This window comes from Hylaeus volcanicus, chromosome 1 (genome assembly GCF_026283585.1).
Source record: "Hylaeus volcanicus isolate JK05 chromosome 1, UHH_iyHylVolc1.0_haploid, whole genome shotgun sequence".
Classification (NCBI taxonomy): domain Eukaryota; kingdom Metazoa; phylum Arthropoda; class Insecta; order Hymenoptera; family Colletidae; genus Hylaeus; species Hylaeus volcanicus.
The window spans coordinates 14,977,712-14,999,315 of NC_071976.1; the positions used below are offsets into that span (position 1 = coordinate 14,977,712).

The 21,604-nt window shown below is 32.7% G+C and overlaps 1 protein-coding gene across 1 annotated transcript in view; it reads right to left on the reverse strand.

The window, feature by feature from the left end:
• Positions 1–21,604, reverse strand: part of LOC128880803 (uncharacterized) — a 154,561-nt gene that overhangs the window by 8,950 nt on the left and 124,007 nt on the right. Inside the window, exon 13 of the mRNA XM_054131304.1 lies at positions 1,613–1,777. Coding sequence (XP_053987279.1) covers positions 1,613–1,777 — 165 coding nt within the window. The remainder of the gene's footprint in view (positions 1–1,612; positions 1,778–21,604) is intronic.

The following is a 21,604-nucleotide window of genomic DNA, read 5'->3' on the forward strand; positions in this document are numbered from 1 at the left end:
ACACATTATGTGTAATTGTTGTATGTGTATGTGTAAGTTGTAACAAACTTAAATGTTAAAAATGAAATATGAAATGAAAAAAGAGGTCTACACTATTTCTAACCCACAATTTATTATATTATAATACCAGTTTCAGTCTTTTATGTTTCCAAAGTACACACAACGCAACGCAAAATGCCTTCTGGCTAGAAATTGAAATGTTAAACATGAAATGAGAAATAAAGAAAGAGATCCACTGTGTGTAACGCACAATTTATTGTATTAGAATAAGATTCACAAGTATGCACAATTTAAATGTTAATAAATAAAGTGGGAAAATGTACAAAGAGATCCACTATTGGTAACGCACAATTTATTGTATTATAATTCCAGTTTCAGTCCTTTAAGTTTTCAAAAGTATGCACAATGCATGTCAGAAAGTCTTGTTGGAAGAAACCAAATGTGACAAATCCAAACTGACAATTACATGTTAGAAATGAACGAGAGGCATGAGTGACAGCCATATTACAATTCCGACCGACGAGCCTTGCCGACTGATTCCGAGAGTCGACGAATCGACGAACGGCCTTAGCTCATATTGGCTAAGTGTTGACGAAAAATTCCTTGTCAAAGGAAAAGAAAAAAAATGCTGCCGTTTTGACACATTCATGATATGATATTACGATATCTCTGTCGTTCGTGGACCGATTTTATTGATTTTGGTTTTATTCGAAAGCTTGTGTGCGATTTACATAAGAAAAATCCCTTTAGATTTAGAAAATGGAGCAGGCATGACGAGATATTAATGACAGAAGTTTCGAGTTAGGTTGGAATCGCGTTTTCTCGAGTAAAAGATACGCGGTAGCGCCAGCGCCAGGCATATATGGAGAGGCTATTTTTTCATGTACTTGGCGTCGAGATGCTACTACGTCTCTAAATATGTCTCCCAAAAATGTTGTAACACCTCGAAATGGGTGGTTTGAGAGGTGATTTGAAACAACTTTTTCCTTAGCGAAAATGTTGTCCGAGGTTTTGTTAAGGAGATATTAAAGGAAAACACTGACCAATCAGAGCGCGCGTACACCGTTGGAGCGGCCGCGGTAGCGACGGCTACGTGCTGAGCGGCCGCGTTCGTACGCGAACAAGTGAGTCGACGCATATCGAAGGACATTGGACGCGGCCGCTCAGCACGTAGCCTTTGCTACCGCGGCCGCTTCAACGGTATACGCGCGCTCTGATTGGTCAGTGTTTTCCGTTAATATCTCCTCAACGAAGCCTCGAACAACATTTTCGCTAAGGAAAAAGTTGTTTCAAATCACCCCCCGAACCACCTCTTTCAAGGTGTTACAACATTTTTGGGACACCCTGTATATATTTTTACATATACATATACATAAATGTATATACATATACATATATATATTTACAATTGTATTTTGTTATTGAAAACGATTATTATTCTAATTTTGACAAGTTTACGATATTAAAAGATTTAAGTTTAGTCGGCACCCGTACACACAAGTCGTCACGCGGCCGCCGACTATAGTCGGCATCCGTAACGAAAGGGTTAAGTTACAGTTTTGATGGGAGAGTTCCCTAAAAATTAAATTTATAACCCAAATGAATACTGTACCTGCAGTTTAGCCTTTTCACGATGTTTGACTGATTGCAGCGGTCCAAGGGTGTCCATTTCACTGGAAGTTTGTGAAAGAGGACGACTTCCGTTTCCGTCGATTATTCCTCCACTGTTATTGCTAAGTCTCTCGCCTTCCATCGATGTTCTCCGATCGTCTCTCATCTGCAACAATAATAATTCTCGCGTATCGATTCTGTTTTTCATTAATTTTATTTTATCCTTTAAAAAGGGAATAGTTTCTGGGTTGTTTATATGTGCACGAATTAATAAAGACTTCGACTAAATAATAAATGGGACGACTTTCAAAGATACTTCATGTCTTCATCAAGAAACAACGTACACAATGTCCGCAAAATTTCTTTAACGTACCTTACAAGAATTGCTTTCATTGTATAGACTTTATGCATTAAAGCGGAAAAATATTAGACAATCTTGACGAGTACTTTTGTCATTGCTTCGACGCTTCACTTTCAAGACATCTTACAAAAATCAACAAATATAAGAATGAAATGTACATATTTAATTTCATAGATGAATGTTAGAATTTTCAACGAAAAAAAGTATAATAGAATTAAATAAATTTATATGTAAATTTGAGAATTTAGAGTTTTGTTTTCAAAGTATAGTTAGTTCTAATTGGTTAATTATTAAATTAATATCATATTAACATTGGAGATCTATTAAATTGGGTATATAAATGAATACAGTATAGAAACAAATATTGAGCTATGTTTTTTGATGGAAAATAGTAACAAACATATAATTGAGATTCATAGTTAATTATATTTTGCAAATAAATTTCGTCCAAATTATTTAATCTACATAAAAATTTGTTAGATTTCATCCTAGTTTTTGCGTAAAATGGTAATTAAGTGCTAGTTAAGTGTTCCTTGAGATATTTTCTTTAGAGAGAAGAATTTAAGCAATGTTGTTATATCTTTTAAAATGTTTTAGGTATATTTTAATGTATATTTGGTTATTTTTTCAATTCAATTCAAGCAGACATCTTTGAGATATCGCGTTTCTTTTCGAAACTACATTTTTCCAGTCCGTGAAAATGATGAGTCAAAAACTAATCGACCGACCGTTTTCAAACTTTACATACGTTTACTTTATTTAAATGCTTTGAATATGAACTAAACATTAGAATGAAATTATTGTTTCAGGTATGTTTTTTTTATTCAAGATAACGACAAAAAAAGTAATAAAAATTCATACTTTTTCTTTAAACACTTCTAGAAAATTCAATTTTCAACTTTTTTGACCACAATTTAGTTCGCATTCTTAGAAAACACGTTAACAATGTAAGAAAAAAGTTTCGTTGATATCAGATAACAATTGTGACCCCTAGAATTTTCACTGATAACAGACTGGGACGAAAACTTGCTACAGTGTACAGCTGATGTCTCTAAGATTTCTGTTCAAACTTCGAAATGAATTGAAAAAATTTCCGAATGTTCTTTAAAACACACCTAAAATATCCTTAAAGTTAAAAAGGAATTAATTAACTTTTCCCTGTAAAAAGAAAATCACGAAAAACACTTAATATTTGGCCTAATAATTTGGTTTTCCTCTTAAAACCGTTATTTAATCGTCAACAAAACACGAAAAACTTATATGAAAACGTGCACGTATCGCCTCTAAGGAGGCCGAGACAATACGGGCAGAGGTGCATATTCGCTTCTAAGCCACGGTTATATTTATAAATCCCAATGCGAAGAGCACCGTGGCGCACCTGTTTACGCGTCTCGTTTAAAAAATCTTTTCGGTCAACAGAAATAATTCTGGGCTTCGTTGCAAAGGAACGGAAGTGCGCGGTACATTTTTCACACGTGCTTCCGAGTGTTGCGTTGGAATCAGGTTCGTATATCGCGGTAAGCCTTAAAAGTGTCAGTGCTGGCTATAAATTCGTTGCTAATATTTTTATCTGCTCGTCAATTTGAGGGAGGAATTGCTTTTCTTCGGGCCAACAAATGCGGTTTCATCAGCATTTTTTATTGAAGAAAGTATACAAGATATTAATCTGGAATTTTGCATACGCTTTTGCATTACTGTCTCAGTATGATGTACCAATTTTTAACCGACTTCGAAAAGGAGGAGGTTACTCAATTCGACATGTACATTTTTTTTTTTATGTATGTTACTCGATTACGTCCAGACGACTTGACCAATCAGGATGAAACCTGTTGCATCTTGTAAAGCATGTCTCCGGGGTGGTCCCATTATCAAAAAATTTTGGGATTTCTCATCTTTTACCCGTTTTTTGTTGTTGCAAAGAACCGAAAAATTTTGTTTTGCTTCTTATTCCGAAACGAATTGACCAATCGGATTGAATCTTCTTGCATCTGGTAGGGCTTCGTTGCCTCTTAAAAGCTTAAAAAGACATTTTTATCGTAAAATTGTACTATTTCACGTATGTTCGGCCTGAATTCGATGAAATGGATGAAATCCTTTACATTTTGCTGCCGGACTCGTTTTCGAGGTGATCTCTTTGCAAAAATGATTTTTCTTATTGTTTATAACTATTGTTATTGAAAATTCCTATTTTTTAGGAAACTCGATTTTTTTTTTATGAAAAGATTTACCCAACGAAATAAATATTACAGCCCATTTACCGTAACGTCGCAGAATAAACATTGGTCACTGGCTGACAAGATTTCTGCCGTTATCAGTAGCCAATTGTGTATAACGATGAAACATCTACGCTTCTCTTATTATCTAAATATACCAACCGTTTTTTTTTATCGTATCATGTCTGGTAATGGGAAATAGATTCGCCACAATGATGCGAGAAAGAGACAGTGGAGAGTTAAAGATACGAAACAAAACCTGCAACGTGATTAGTGGGGATTTGAACTTTAAAAACTAGAGAGATCTTACTTTTCTTCATAATCAACTAATCAGTTCAATGATTAAGATTAAATAAATAATTATTAGGTGTTGAAGTAGTACATTGCAATGTATAACAAAGTAAAAAAAAAAAGAAAAATAATAAGTAGATAAAATTTATAAACTGATGTTAATTAATAAATAAAAATAAATTCACTGTAGTCATTAAAAAGCAGTGTATAAGAATTACAGTTGAATTCACGAACTGTTAATCAAAAAATAATAAATAAAATCATTGCTCTTCTTTAAACAGAGGTGGTTAAAAATTACAAACGAATTTATGAACTGATCGGACATAAGATGTCTCGTAAATTTTCATTTTGTAGCGTGTAAAGGACGGGAATTAATGGATTGCTGGAAATAACTCAAACAGGCGTTCGTGGTCGGTCTGCAGCATGCTGTTAAGCACAGTTAACGAGAAAAATTTGTGCAATGAAGCAGGAGTCGCGAGCGGCGTGGGCGAGTGCGACGATCCGCCTTTTGTCTTCGTTCTTCCATTCGTTAAAGGGCTCGTGTTATTTTTTTTGTTCTTCACAACGAAACCCGTTCGCATTTAAAAGCATCACGCACCGATCCAAAGAATAGCACGACGAAACGGGGCGAAACATTAATTGATTTGAAAGCGAACCACGTATGATTCAACAGATTTTTGTTGAACATATCAAAAGAAATATTTATTACAAGAACAAGCTTCAAAGTTACATAATATCAAAGTTAACAGTATTTTCCTCACAATTTAATATATTTATTAAGGATTTGAATTATGTTTGTAAAATAGAAATTAAACACGAAGAGTCTGTGCACACATATACATGCACTTCGGATTTACATTTTAAAATAAACGCAACTTTAATTAATTTATTATTAAAAAAATTAAAAATAAGGAGGAATAATATGGAGAAAAGAACCTCACCAATTAAAAATAAAGTAATGGCTGTGATCGTATGATAGAATAATGGTTCTAATTAATTATATTTATATTAGATATATATAGCTCGTTTTGTTTATTCATCTTTATATTCATAAAACTATGTCATTATAAACATTAATAATAATAATTCTTTTTCTACCATATACTATATATAAATAAAAGTACTATTTTTGTCTTATTAAATTATGATTGAAATAGAATTAATATAAATCATGTCACACATATACGTGATGTTGTTTTCCTGATTATTGTATAGTACATTTAAACCTCATTATGTAAGTAAGAGTACTATGCAGTAACAAAAAAATAACATGTATTTTAATTAATTAGTGCCACTATTTTACCATATGACTAGTACTATTACTTTATTTTTAATTAAGAAGGTTCGTTTAAAACAATCGGCGTTACATTTCTTCTACAAATCAAACTTCTACGAGTACTAAATGTATTAGTATAAGAATTGTACTCTTAATTTTCAATGTTGCTGATACTACTTATATTTGTAGCTTGTCACTTTTTATCTAAACTATATTACTAACAATATTACAAATTTGTAAATAATATATTAAATAATAATATACGATCAAATAAATTTGTATTTTCTTCGAAACGAGCATGTAATAAAGTACGAAACGTAAACCAAAAATATGCATTTGCTTGTATATACTAACACTGTGTGCGTCGTGTTTATTCGTTTTATAAATCACCACGGAATTAACTATGCGAATGTTTGAGAACAATGTAATCATACGTGCACGTAATTCTACCAGTTCAAATGAACTGACACTCATTACTGCTTTACATCATCTCCTAACAGTCATTAACCTCGTATTGCATAACGTGCTCAATGGAGAACATAATAAAAACATTTTCGGTAAAACTATTCGAGAGAACTTTACAAGATTTGTGTATATTTTCATATGGAGATACTTAATAGTAACTTGTTCAACTCTAATTTATGAATATATCAATAATGACGAAATAATTATTATTTTGAAACATGAAACAAAATTCACATGTTAGAAGGTAAAGCTAAGTTTGGCCAAGGTTGTTAATATTTCTTTGTTAAAAAGGAAACTAAAAGAGAATCGTGTAAGGCATACATTCCTCTTCGAATTTGGCAAATAATAGATACACTGCGCAGGAATTGTGAGTTTCAAGATTTATGGTAACGTTGGTTCAAATGTTGGGACAATCTTTTTAACATCATAATCCCTAACGACTTTGACGTATTGAAATTTAGTGATTTCTGTAAACGGGATATTAAAAAATGTAGTATCAGGAAAAGCTTGTATAAAATAACTACGATATGAAAAATAAGTTTATACGTTGCGTGTATCTGTACGCATTGTTTTTTAATACAATTTACTTGAACAAAAATACCAAGAATGTGTTAGATGAAATCTATTTAAAAAAATGTATTATCTGTATTTTCCAAAGCTAAGATTTATTCTAAAACAAATCATTAAAAATATATTCAGAACGCAAATAATTTATTACAGTTTTAATTCGCCTACTATTTAGAATTATTCTAAAAGATATTTTTAAATTCTCTCACGTTAATTCAATAAAAATTTATTACAGAACTATTTTGGCACATATACTAATTGACGTCCATTTAAAATTCCACACACACGCACAGCAAAACTATTGTTTCTAATATAAAAATATAAATTCCTCGGTTATGATGTCTGTGTTAAGGATAATCTCAAGCGTCTATTACTATTTTTAGCATCCGAACAATACACAATCCCACTTTGTGTCTCATAAATTCCACGCGTAGCTCATACCTTTATTTCTCCGTGTCGCGGAAAAAAATATCGAGCGAGCAAGGCATGATTCAAAAATTGCAAAAAAAAAAAAAAGAGTCGTCCCGAGCTGGATTCATGGCTGAAACAAGGATCAAGAAAAAGGATAATACGACGAACACAGAAGGAAACATGGAGGGTAATGCAAAGCATACAAAACTAAATAAAACTAAACAAAAAGAAAATCTATCACTTACGCGTCGTCTACGGACGTGCTTCTTAGTTCTGTTCTTCATGTAACTTATCCACATAAGAGACATTCTTAACGACGATACTACTATGTACAAACAACGAGAACAATACGACAGCGGTGCTACGACAAGAGTGAAAGAAGAAGAGGATCCGTTCGCTACCCGAAACAGTAGTTATCCGACGTCTAATGTTCTTTTGTTAGAGCAAAAAGGACTCGATTGGCTCCAAGACACTCGGTCTTCCTTCCAGGTACTCTCGTCGACGTTTAAAACTGGATGAACGACGGTGAAAGACTGATGCCGGCGGACGAATGTTCATCGGTATTATTCGCGGGTTAAAATGCGACGTCTCCCTCTCTCCGTCGCGGCGTCGACACGTCTTTCTGCGCACGAAAAAATCGCGGCCCACCCGTTGGACTCATTCACGGGTAAAATTGTTCATGCACCGAACGTTCCAGCGACTATGCGTTTGTTTAACAAAAAGGGAGAGACTGGGGACGGTGACGCTTCTGCGTGCCGATCGCAGAACATGCGTCATTCGTGTGCCACGCTTTTCAGCAGTGAGGACTGCCGAGGGGGAACTGTTGGTCGCCGATTTTCATGAAACTTTGATATTTACTCATTCATTTGTACGAACCTAGCAACAATGCCACAGGTTAGGCCAATCAGTAGAGAATTAAAATAGCGTTTTTGGGACAAAAATACGAACAGCAAACCGATTGTGCAGTTACATAAAAGGGGATGCGTAGATTAATAGGTTTAATATGTTTTTCACTCCCAACTCTGTTCCGTTTTCTTGTTATTTACAATTTAATGCTAAAAAATCGTGATTTTTGTTGTTTTTTGCTTATAAATTTTAAACTAATGCAGCAATATCAATACTTCAACGAGATGAAATGTAGGTGATGAAAATACCTACAGAATGAGACCTCGAACGTTTCGATCGGATAATGAGGAACGGAGAAAAATCTGGAAAACCGGAAAATTCAGCGTTTTTTTAAAAAATTCGTACATTCGCCATTTTTTAAACTGAAGCGCTGGCCTTTTGGGAACAAGTAGTGATTGATGTGTTCTTTATGTGTGCAAAAAGCAGGGATTGTCGGATATGTGGTTTTCTCACAAACGCAATCAGAATTTTTCAGTGCGCTTTTTTCCATCGGGCCTGTATACGTTACCGTAAAACCGATTTTTATTTTTAAAAAAGATTTGAATAGTTGACGTCGTGTACTACAAAACTTATATGCTAGTTTTTCGATCAAATGTGTTGAAGTATGAGAAAAGCTCTTGTAAAGTTGACTAAGCACGGCCGAACGCTCAATCGGGGTCGAGTGGCAGCCGAGGAGAAAGGTATATAAGGTAGGTTTACAAGGACTTTTCTTATACTTCAACACATTTGATCGAAAAACTAGAATATATATGTTTTGTAGTACACGGCGTCAACTATTCAAATCTTTTTTAAAAATAAAAATCGGTTTTACGGTAACGTATACAGGCCCGATGGAAAAAAGCGCACTGAAAAATTCTGATTGCGTTTGTGAGAAAACCACATATCCGACAATCCCTGCTTTTTGCACACATAAAGAACACATCAATCACTACTTGTTCCCAAAAGGCCAGTGCTTCAGTTTAAAAAATGGCGGTGATACGAATTTTTGAAAAAACGCTGAATTTTCCAGTTTTCCAGATTTTTTTCCGTTTCTCATTATCCGATCGAGACGTTCGAGGTCTCATTCTGTAGCTATTTTCATCACCCACATTTCATCTCATTGGAGCATTGATATTGCTGCATTAGTTTAAAATTTATAAGCAAAAAACAACAAAAATCACGATTTTTTAGCATTAAATTGTAAATAATAAGAAAACGGAACAGAGTTAGGAGTGAAAAACATATACCTATTAATCTACGCATCCCCTTTTATGTAACTGCACAATCGGTTTGCTCTTACTATTTTTGTCACACAAAAATGTTCTACTGATTGGCCTAGCTCCCTACTGTTTGGCTTAACCCTTAACACGCCTCCACCTACAGGAAAAATTTGTAATATCATGTTATGAGCCTCCCGATACCAAGAAAGTTTGGTCTAATGCATGTTCTCACATCTTCAAAAACAAGCGAGTTATTTAGACGACCTGTTTAAAATGCCCTACCCTCTACATATACTTTGAAGTGCATCTTGTAAAATTTGAATGAACCCTTTGACAGCAACTTGAGATGTTTCTTAGCATTCTATTGCCATGAATTCTAAGCTATCTAGATTTGAGAGTAAGGTCACTTTTACCTCGCCGACAATCATTTTATTGGCACTTCGAGCTCCATAGAAATTAAACCTAAAGAAACATTAGGTATTGTAGATTTTCTGGGTGAAACCTAATTGTGACTGAGAGTCACCTCTCGACTGCAAAGGGTTAACGGGGTAAATCACATTAGTAGGCCGAATATTAAGTCTTTTTCGTGATTTTTTCACAAAGAAAACTTTTCTTAATTTTTGGGTGAATTTTAAATATGTTTTTCGTATTAGCACACGCCATGAATGGAGTCGAAGTATTAAATGTGTCTTGAGATATTTTTTTGCAGAGAAGAAATTATGTAATATTTGTATTAATTTGAACATATTTTAAGTATCTTTTAAAGTACCAAACTCCTATTATTAATCTTCTTTATATATGTTTAATGCGAAAGTACTACTTGCCATGTTACACGAGTATTCTATTTTTTATATCAATTTTATTCTCTAGGAATCAAGTTCATTAGACGTCATAGAGTAAAAAAGTCCTATGTTACCCAGAATTTTATCTGAATAAAATATATTAAAGTAGAATTTGGCCAATATTTTTCAATATTTTTCCTTCTTGATTAATCTAATATTTGTGAGAACATTTTCTTTGTATTTGTAGGTACTTTAATTTGTCATGGTGGGTTGAAAAATACCTCACTGTGCATATGGAGGTGCATACTTATACGATGCTTTTGATAGAATTTATCATCGCTAAAATTATTGATAGAATTATTTGCATTATAAAAAAACGTGAGTTGAGGTTGATTAAGTCGATTAATTCATATATAAAGGATGTATCAATATATTTCATTTTTGTGTGAGTCGGTATATTATAGGTATACATAACATATAAGAATTATTATTTTATTATTATGAATAATGATTACGAGTAGCAGCATCTTTAGAATACGATGTATTATTTAAAAGCCACATATCATTTTGGGGAATTACTCTTATCACAAATATATTATTAGGATTGCTTTGTAATCCATTACAAGGACTTTTATTTAAGTAAATAGTGTCAATTGATTAAATATTTTTATTCAATCAAACGTCTCTCGAATATTGCAAAGTTGTTAAAAACTTAACAATATAGTGTGAATTTATTCAATGAAATGTATGCAACTGTACCTTAGAGGTATATCAAACTATATTAAACTATATCAAATCTAAATTTTGGAAATCTTTCAAAAGAGGAAACCAAAATTTAGAGTTGCAACATGGTTGCCTCTGAACTGGAAATATGATTCACAGACTAGAGTTTAGTGGACCTCACGCAGGCTTTATGAGATCACTATTTCAATTCCTCAGGCATACCGTGGCTGACATGGCATCAACTATAATGTTGACATCACAAACATGTTTTCTGGTGGGGGTAGGAACTCAAATGTCACTCTTTACGAAAGGTATAAACACAAGAAGACAGATTTGAGTCCATTGGACCCCAGTGTGGCAGTTTAGGGTTAGAAGCTTGTCTGAAATAGAAACATCATTACCAAAAAGATTCGAGGTAGCAATTCAAAATAGAAGATAATAAACCACATACTAGACATGTCAATATATTTATGTTTATTTCTTGTAAATTATATTGATTGGTTCAAGTGAATATGTTAAGTTGCGCTCGTAACTAGTCTAATAACTCATCTTATAACTCTGTGTTAAGTTTCATAAAACACGTGATTCATTACATAATAGTAATCAATATGTGACCGTCATTAATCCTCTTTCCGATATACTTCAAGATTTACCAAACGAAATTTATGTTTTTCAATTGTCTCAACATATTTTCCAGAACAAGCATATTTCTGTTAGTTTAGTACTCATATCTGAAAACATTTTTGTATAAAACTTGTATGGTTATGTGAATACAAGTGCACTTGTAAAATATTTTCATTCTAAATTGAGCCAATACCAACAGATGAAAGTTATATTGTTTGTTCATAAACAGTACGCTGTATGTATGCATAAACATATACAGTCAGTGCAAGAAGTATTTATACAGCAACCAATTTAAAATAAATGTTTCCTGCACAAATACTTATTACACAGACTGTATATGTATATATATTTTTAAGTACAGGCAGGATAACTTAATTTGAATCATTTCGAACATTTTTTTTAAATGGAAATGTTTCTAATAAATATATTGAATATAGTTTGACTGAATGACAGAGATGGGCAAAATCCTAGGCTTCGAATAAATCTGAAGTTTGTCGATACGTTTGTCTCGTTTTCTTTTTTGGAAAATGTTTAAAAGAGGAAACGAGACAACTATATCGGAAAACTTTAGATTTATTCGAAGCCTAGGGTTTTGCCCATCTCTGCACAGGATAATAAAAATGAAACTGTTTTTGCTTTCTTTGGTAAAAATATTAAAAATTCAGAAAAAGTTATATGTGATCTAATTTACGCAACTGTCCCAATATTGTTTGATGTATTCAAATTTGGTCAAAACAAGTATAATTTATTACAAATGAATATTTCAAGTGTAATCAAAATAAGCTTGTCTTATTTCAAATAAATACTTTAGATGCAGTTGAAACAAGTGTATTTTGATTCAAGTAAGATATCAAAGGCACTGCTTAAATTGGCTTCAAGAATCGTTGGAAGATTTGATATTAAGAATTGATAGATGTCCTGGGGCTTAAATAGCTAGAATTACCACTGTTTATCTATGTATATTTATGCTCTATAAAAAATCGACACAGTGTACCAGGCGAAGATCATTCCACTAACGTATAATTCTCAACATATTTTCCAGAACAAGCATATTTCTGTTAGTTTAGTACTCATATCTGAAAACATTTTTGTATAAAACTTGTGTATAAAAATTGTCTTCTTGAAAGTTTATTAGACGAAATTGCAAAATTGTACAAACTCAAAAAGAAATTCTTGTTTAAGTTTTTTATTCTGAAGTTTCACTCGACTGAAATTTTAGAATGCTGAAGAATTTTTTCCGTAAAAATTGAAAACCATCGACATAATAATTTACGATGACATAATTTCTCGTTTTCGGAGCACGTGGCAACAAGTTCTATTATCTTTAAATACTTTTGTTTAGGGTTTCGATTGTATCTGGATAATGCTACAATTATTTTTTGAAAGCGAAGAAGAAACTTTGGATAAAGAATAGAATTTTAAAACGATTATGACGCTTGAAAACTCGAAAAATTTGCACCGGTATAAAAATAAAATAAAGAACGGTAAACAATAATATTTTTCAGACTTCCTACGTTCAACAGTCAGAAGTGATTCCTTTTCGTTATTCAATATGTTTACAATAAATTTTGAAGAACATTTTAACTGCGCTCAAAGTGATGTTTATTAAACTGTTCACTGGCAATAAAAATACATTGTTTAACGAGTTAGTTAGAAAATAAAATAGCTCATTAGAATATTTCGGAAACTCATAAAAGAACTCTGAAGAAAAAGATACTATAATTCTATGGATGTTACACAAAAAATGACTGTATGAGTTTTACTAATTAAGTTTTTTTTTAAAGCAAGGCAACGTAATTGGTTGTTGAGGGCAAACGCAATAATAATTAGTAAAGTTTGTTACGTTCTGCCCTCTCTGCTGACTTTTTCAAAATACAGTGCGTATAGAATGTATTCGAACACCGATCAATTTCCCAAAAAACTGTTGTGTGAAATTGTGGTTCTTAACTTCTTTTTTTGTAATCAATAATATTTTACATATTCTCGGAAGTCTCTAAGATAGATATAGTCCAAACAACATTTACGTTAATATGATTTGTGAAATTAACAAAAACATGCGAAAAGTGGGTAAAAGTATAGAAGCAATAAGTATTTGTACGATTCTTATGTCGAACCATTTACAGTAGAGTTTGTAACGTAAACACATTAGTTTATTGCTCCGTATGAATTAGAAAACATCAAATTTCCAGGAAAGTACTTTTAAACAGTTGTGCGAATACTTATTGCTTCAACATTTCCATCGATTGTTTTTTTTTTTTTTTTTTGTTAATTTCACAACTTACATAAATAGCTATTTTTTTTTTTGTAATCTATCTATTTTAGACATTTCCGAGAATATGTAGAATGTCATAGTTTATAAAAAATAAGTTAATAAATTACAATTTTTCATAGTTTTTTTGGAAATTGATCTGTGTACGAATACTTTCTACATCCACTGTACATTATAATATACAGATTCTACAAAACAGTCAAAACGACATAAAAACTGTTCTTCTTATTACATTTTCTAATTATATATTGCGTCCATTTTTGTCCTCGAAAACTAATTAAATGTCTCAATTTGGAAACGTATTGGATGAAGTGAAGATAGAACAAAGAATGTTGCGTTTTCATCGGTTTCCAGAAAAAGGGTTCTCCCTCCAAAAAACGATTTTTCAGGTTCATTAGTTAGACAATTTTTCTTCTATTGTAATAATAATTACGTCTTTAATGTACAACTTGCGAGGAAAAATACAGTTTAATCGACAATGCGCATAAATGCGTAAAAGAGCTAGATGCAGCTGGTGCTATTTTTAAACCTAACCTCGTATAACGTGTGTATAGTTAATTTTTAGTCTAACGACCGATCGTTGGAGTCTATTTCGACGCGGTAACTATTCATCGTTGCTACAAAGTTCACTTCGCGTTCCAGATACGAAAGTCCTTGCGAAAATACCTATATAGTGATGAAAAGGTTTGCTCCGGAATGTGCGGTTATTAGCGAAAATATGTGTTCGAAATTCCGCGCCCTCCTTTGCGATCAGGGTTACCAACCGTTCTACCTATTCATTTTCAAATGGTTAGATAATGTACCCTTCCTTTTTCCTTACAGCAATCAAATGTACTTTCTTGAAATAACTAAATGAAATCACCAGATAATGTAAGCCATCTTGATAATATAATAGCGCTATATAAAATTATTATTTTATATTTATTTATTGCTATAGAGAGTATCTTTGTATTTTTCTATGAAATTGTAATTTTGTATTGAGTATAAGTACTGTAACGCTAATGTAGTTGGCAATACTGATGTACATTTCTTGCGAAATCAATTTCAGATTTCTTTTCTACTATCTCCAAGAAAAAAAATAGTCATTATATCGATAAACTTTACAATTGGTTGAGATAAGCGTTTTTCGGTTACGCATCGAGAGTAAATAAGCAAGTCAATACTTTTTCGACCATTAGAAAAAATAGCTTGCCACGTTTATAGGATACGTTGTTTCTGCTTGAACTTCCTTTCTTGAGAGAACTGAATGTATTTTTAAATTTATTATAACTTTCATCTATTCTATTTTATTTTCATTAATTTTCGCTGTTTATCTTTAAGAATTGTTTTCATCTTTACAAAACTATTATCAGTGGATTAGTAAGGTTTCTCTGATAAATCGAGTTTAAATACGACATTATTCAAACTACTGTTAATCAAATAAAAAAGAAATTTCGATTACGTATAATTAAAAATACTCTGAATGGTGACATGTTTAGATTCATTTTCACTGGAAGAACCTCACAAATCTATTAATACTAATCTCGTTAATATATCATGCAAAAGATAAAAATTTTAATTTGTATCACTGGATTGAGATAAAAAATGTCCCTACCCTTCACCCATTATAACAACACCATCCAATTCAACGAGCGTTATATCAAGGGATTACTGTACGTAGGTTACTAATAAGTAGATAGAGATGTCGAAATCACTGACAGGATAAAGAAACGCAAAATGAAAACGAAGAATTTACTTTATGAATCGCATTTCTGTAGCAGCAGGATGATACTCGAGGCGTAAACATTATCGAAACATTTACGTACATACAAATGAACAATTTAATCTTAAATAAGCTTAAATATCCTAAACCAGACCTGGAAATAAGTATACGACTGTAATAACTTCCGAGTCGAATTGTACGGTATCATCCACGTTATCGTGAAACGAATCGACGAAGGAAAAGCAATCAGTGTCGGTGTATTAAAAACTCGAAACCTGTCCCTGATTCCCCTAATGCTACATTACATTCTTGAAACAACGTGGCATGGATTGCGTCGATTACGGAAGTATCGTTTGATAAAACCTCCAAGCATGCTGTGCTTAAGCGGTTTTGCTATGCGATTCCGTGTGACTATTCATCGTATTAGCTTATAAAGTGGATATACGTATCTATGTATTAATGCGCGGCGTTCAAGGGGAGAGTGCAAAGGAAGCCGTTCTGGTAATCTGCATTTACGATTGCAAATGGTAGAAGTTAGAAATATACACGTCATCGCGACAACTTAGGTAATTACGTGTGGTGGGCTTGGATTTTTTAAATTGATTAAATATTAGGAGAGAAAATTGTAAATATTAGGTGGAGAAACTAGTTTTGTGCCTTTATAAAATAAACTTACCATTTATTTATAAAAAAAAAATCATAGTAGTTGGAAAACTGAATCTTGAAATAATCTGTGTTTCATTACACTAGTTTACAAAATACAAATGAAAAAATGTGTATTTAATGTCACAATTTTTTTCTTACGTATTTTGGCCTACTAAACTTGAAAATTGCAAGAAACAATTTTTCTATGGACATGCTTTTTTTATATGAATTTTTGAATTTTTTTTTTCGATTTTTTTCTTACATACGTTCACATTTTAGGCCATATCTCGAGTTAGAAACGTCCGATTGAATCGCGCAAGACGTCATTTTAAAGGTAATCGAATTTCCAACAATTGATTTTTACATTATTTTCCAATCGGTTCAATAGTTTAAGTGTTGCGAGCCAATATATATGAGAAACTTTGATTTTTTCGGCTAAAATAGAACAGGAATATTTCGCCATGGAAAAATAAAGATTGTCAAATTATGTCCCGTTTCTTATAGTTTACGTATAGATCGCACTTTTACGAAGAAAACAAGCTTTTGTTGAAAAAAATCTATGGATAAATACCGGAGTTAGGAACAATTGAGGAAAGGTACAAAAATCCCGATTTTACTCTGTTTTTGTATTTTTTTCCTATTTGTATAGGAAACATTTATTTAATTAATTTCGATTAGAAATAATTTCGCCCTTTACTTTGTATTCTGTTATTCGTTGCATTCACTTACATCGCCAAGATTCTTCGGGAAAAAATCCAAGTGAGAATGTAAAAAATGAATTTTGAACGACATATTTACGCCTGTTGAAATTAAAATTGAAATTAAATGTACAAATTTGTCCATTTAGTCAAATCAAATACGATAACAATACATATATTGCATAGCCATTTTTGCATAATTTATTAGCAAATCTTCAACAACTGCTTTATAACTCATACTCTGCCGAGCCAGAAGCCCAAAACTATTGAGCAGCTTGTTTTCTTCGTAAGAAACTGGACATAATTTGACAATCTTTATTTTTCCATGGCGAAATATTCCTGTTCTATTTTAGCCGAAAAAATCAAAGTTTCTCATATATATTGGCTCGCAACACTTAAACTACTGAACCGATTGGAAAATAATGTAAAAATCAATTGTTGGAAATTCGATTACCTTTAAAATGACGTCTTGCGCGATTCAATCAGACGTTTACGTTTCTAACTCGAGATATAACCTAAAATGTGAACGTATGTGAGAAAAAAATCGAAAAAAAAGTTCAAAAATTCATATAAATAAAAATGTCCATAGAAAAATTTTTTCTTGCGATTTTTAAGTTTAGTAGGCCAAAATACATAAGAAAAAAATTGTGGCATTGAATGTACATTTTGACTGTAAACTAGTGTTATTATTGGAGTTTTTTTTTTATTTATTTATTTGTTTAAGCTTAAATTGAACTCTCATAAGAGAATTGAAAAGCTATACATGAGGCTTACAACTAGTTAAACAAGAGATTATATAAATTTATGGGCTTAATGTCTTTCTGTGAAACGTTACGGTAGAGTATAAGTATTTTTACAATTAATGGCATTCTATACTTTTAAGTTGTTTTTTTTTTTTTTTTTTTAAAGCTGTGGATTATGAGACACGCTTCGATGTTCGGTTTATGGAGCAATGATTTGACATTAAGTGGTGGAAATAGACCGAGTTTGCTTAACTTTTCCATTAGATCAGTTCTTTGAATATTTAGCGAAGGACACTGCCAAAGCATATGGTTCAAGTCTTGTCTTTCACAGCCGCAGTTGCATTTAGCATCTTCTATAATATGAACATGCGCCAGGGATGCATTAAGGTTATAATGTTCTGATCTGCAACGATTAATCATAACTATTACTTCGCGTGGAAGATTTTTGTTTGAAAACCAGGGCTTAACGCTATCTCCAAAATAATATCGAAAGAATTCTTTTCTTTTTGTTGCTGAATGAATTCCTTTGTATTTGTGTTGCATTTTCTTTTAAAGGATTCTCGAAAGTCGGTAAAAGGAATGTGAATTCGATTTTCATTTTGTTCTTTGGTAGCCAATTTTGCTAAATGGTCAGCTTCGTCATTGCCCTTAATGCCTGTGTGTGAGGGGATCCATATGAACTCTATAGAGCTGTCGTTAGAGGTTTTTTGTTTAAATTTACAGTATTTTTTTTTTAATTTTCAAAATGTAAGGGTTTATTGTTACATCCATCTTTAAACTTTGTAGACAGAGAAGGGCGCTGAGTGAGTAGGTAAGAATTTTAAAATTATGATTGACATTAAGGAGAGCAATGTCGAGAGCATCGTTCAAGGCAATACATTCAGCAGTACGGATAGAAGCTTCAAATGGTATACTTTTTTTTCATCGAAATACTGAGGTCTTTGCATATGCAGGCGGATCCTACGGAGTTCGAATTCTGTATTTTGCTGTCATCAGTATAGACCACCCACGAGTTGTAGTTAGATAACCAGTTTTGTAGACTAACATTAGGGTGTCTATCATGTTTCAGTTTGTTTCCAAGTTCGATATTAATCTGAACTGTGCTCGTCATGCTGTTGTAATCCGAACGGTAAATAGTGTAGTGATTACTAAACCATAGATTCTGCTTAATTTCAAGGATGTCATCAATACGTTGGTTTAAGAAGCATCTTCTCTTACGTTTAATCGTTATAGTACTTAAATAAAATTGGGTAATTGTTTTATTAACTTGCAGGCCGGTGTTTGAAAAGACTTTCGATAGATAGTTATAACATAAAAATTTTGTTCGTTCATAAATAAGCAGGAGCTTTGATTCCGCTAACAAAATGTTGGTGGGTGTACTTATTCGATACCCCAGGGTAGATCTAATCGCAGAATATTGTATTTTTTCTAATTTATCTCTCAAGTTTTTACGAGATGGATAGTAAATAAAGCATCACTAATCGATATGCGAACGAACAAAACTCTTGTACATGGTTAAGAGCGTTGTTGGGTCAGAACCCCATCTTACTACACAGAGAAATTTTACGATATTGAGAGCTTTAACACATTTTCGTTGAACATAATTCAGATGAGATTGAAAGGTCATTCTGTAATAAAAAATTACACCTAAGAACCGGATACAGTCGGAGGATTTAACTACATATTCACCCGATTTAATTTCAGTTTGACAAGGAATGATATTTTTCTTTGTTAAAATGAAGTAGAGCAGTTTTCTGTGGGCATAATTCTAGTCCCAAGGAAAGAAAGTTGCCTTTGATGACAGATATAGATCTTTCAATAAGACGCTTACATTTGTTTAAAGGGGAGGCTTTCGAAAAGATTGCAAAATCATTCGCAAATTGTGAAACAGAGACATCTCTGGGCAAGTTAGTAGTGATGTCTGAAACGTATAGTATATACAAAAGCGGGCTGAGGAGACCTCCCTGAGGGATGCCCTTGTAAACATATCTTACTGTATTGTTCGTTAGTTCTGTGAAAATTTCCCGCTGAAATGTAAGAAATTTCACAAATTTTATAAGGTCGTATGAACAACCGCTGAAGGCTAATTTATTTAATAGATTGTCAGTATTGACGTTATCAATGCGCCTTGGATATCTAAAAATACTGCTAACGTATCCTCCCTATTAAGAGAACCTTCTTTCACTGACAAAGTTAATCTAGTAAGGTTGTCCGAACACGACTGGCCTTTACGAAATCCTGTTTGACTTTTTGGGAGTAGATTATTGTGTTCTAACCACCGCTGTAGTCTATTTTTAATAAGTGTTTCAAATAGTTTGCAGAAACAAGATGAAAAGGCTATTGGACGGATGCTCTTTTTGTCGGATTTTTCAATAAAGTGGATGAACGATTGTTTCCATTCCAACGGATAATCATTTGTAGAGTAAATTTGAGTATAAATGTCTAGGAGAATGAGTTTATATTTTATAGGCAATTTTTTCATTATTTCGTACCTAATTGATTCCGTCTGATCCTGGAGCTGAATTAGAATTTCGAGAGTTCAAGGCTATGTTAAATTCCGTTAAATCAAAGTATGCATCTAAAAAGTGTTAGAGAAATAATTTCAGAGATTGGTATTGCTTCTCTTAACCAAAGGTGGCAACACTGAGAAACAACAGAGTGCGTGCGAGTGCGAATGTCCGAAAAAGACCCTGTTAGAATGTCGGAATGAACGAACGTGCTAAGCGTAAAACAGTAAAGTGTGGTTCGAGAACTGTATGTTATAATCTAAGGACATCGTCCATAATAATCGCAGATAATGAGTGTTCATTTAGTGTGTTAAATTAACCACAAACTGAATATATTTTTCTTTATATTATTTCAGAAACACAAATAACTGCGCACGTTTTATTTCCTTTTCCTCACTGAACCTCATCAAAAAGTCATTAGGATTACAATCGGGAAGGTAAGAGGGGTCAGTAGGAACCCATGGGGGGCTTATTTTATTAAGTGCAGTTATGATTTGGTTCTTAAATTGTAGATTTTCTGTTACGCTTGTTGCATTCGTTTTAATCCATTTGTTTTTTAGGATTTTAATTTTCTTCCAGGTAAATTTCATGTCGGTATAGAAGTTAATGCTCTTGGCGAAACTTCAAAAGCTATCTTTTTTTTCTTTTTGAATAGTCGTTTGGTTTGTGCGGCTGTTTTTTTTATAATTGATTGAGTCAGTAAGGTTGTTTGTATGTTTCCATTTTTTATGCTAAGCTTTTCTTAATCTTTTAAACTTATCACATTCTGAGTCCCACCACGAAACTGGGTTCCTGTGTACAAGATAGTTAACAGCTCTTTTTTTAGGAGTATTTTTCTTAATGCAATTTGTTACTATATTCACTAAATTTTTATATTTATCACTTGCTGAAAGAGCGGATCAAAGAATTCGATATATGAATTTTCTAAATCTGTTAATACTTTTTCCCAGTCGGTTCAGGTGGAATTAATTTTAAACGCTTTTTTATGATACAGGTTCTTTTCGACATCTATGTTTATAAAGATTGGATAATGATCGGAACCCAAAGTTTCGCCGTGTGTTTCTACCCTGATTTTATCAGCAATATACATGGAAGATAGAATGAGATCGATATTTGACTTTTTATTCCGATAGAAATCTATATGGGTGAATGAATTTAAGTTATGGAGAAAAAGAGAATTGTTGATGATAGCTTGTAAGAATCTTTCACCGTTGAGGTCCGTATCAGAACAGTTCCACGTCGTATGGTATGCGTTAAAATCCCCCATTATAATGCAATCGTCATATATACCGAAATTGTCGGTAATTTGATTCCACTGATCTTGAGAAAGAACTAAACCTGGAGCTCTATAGCAAGCTATTATTTCTAAAGAGAAGGATTAGTATTAGTGATTTTAATTCTACCGACTTCGACAGGGCAATCAGGAGGGGTGGGCAGATTTACTTCGAAAAAGGCGACAGCTGAGTGTATCCTATCTTTTCTGAAAATATTAAATCCGGAAAATTGAATGTCTCTTTCAGGCGATAACCACGATTCTACACACACACACACGAGTATGTCCAGATTCTTCAGAAGTAGTTCTATTTCTTTTTTCCGTTGATAGATGCTCCT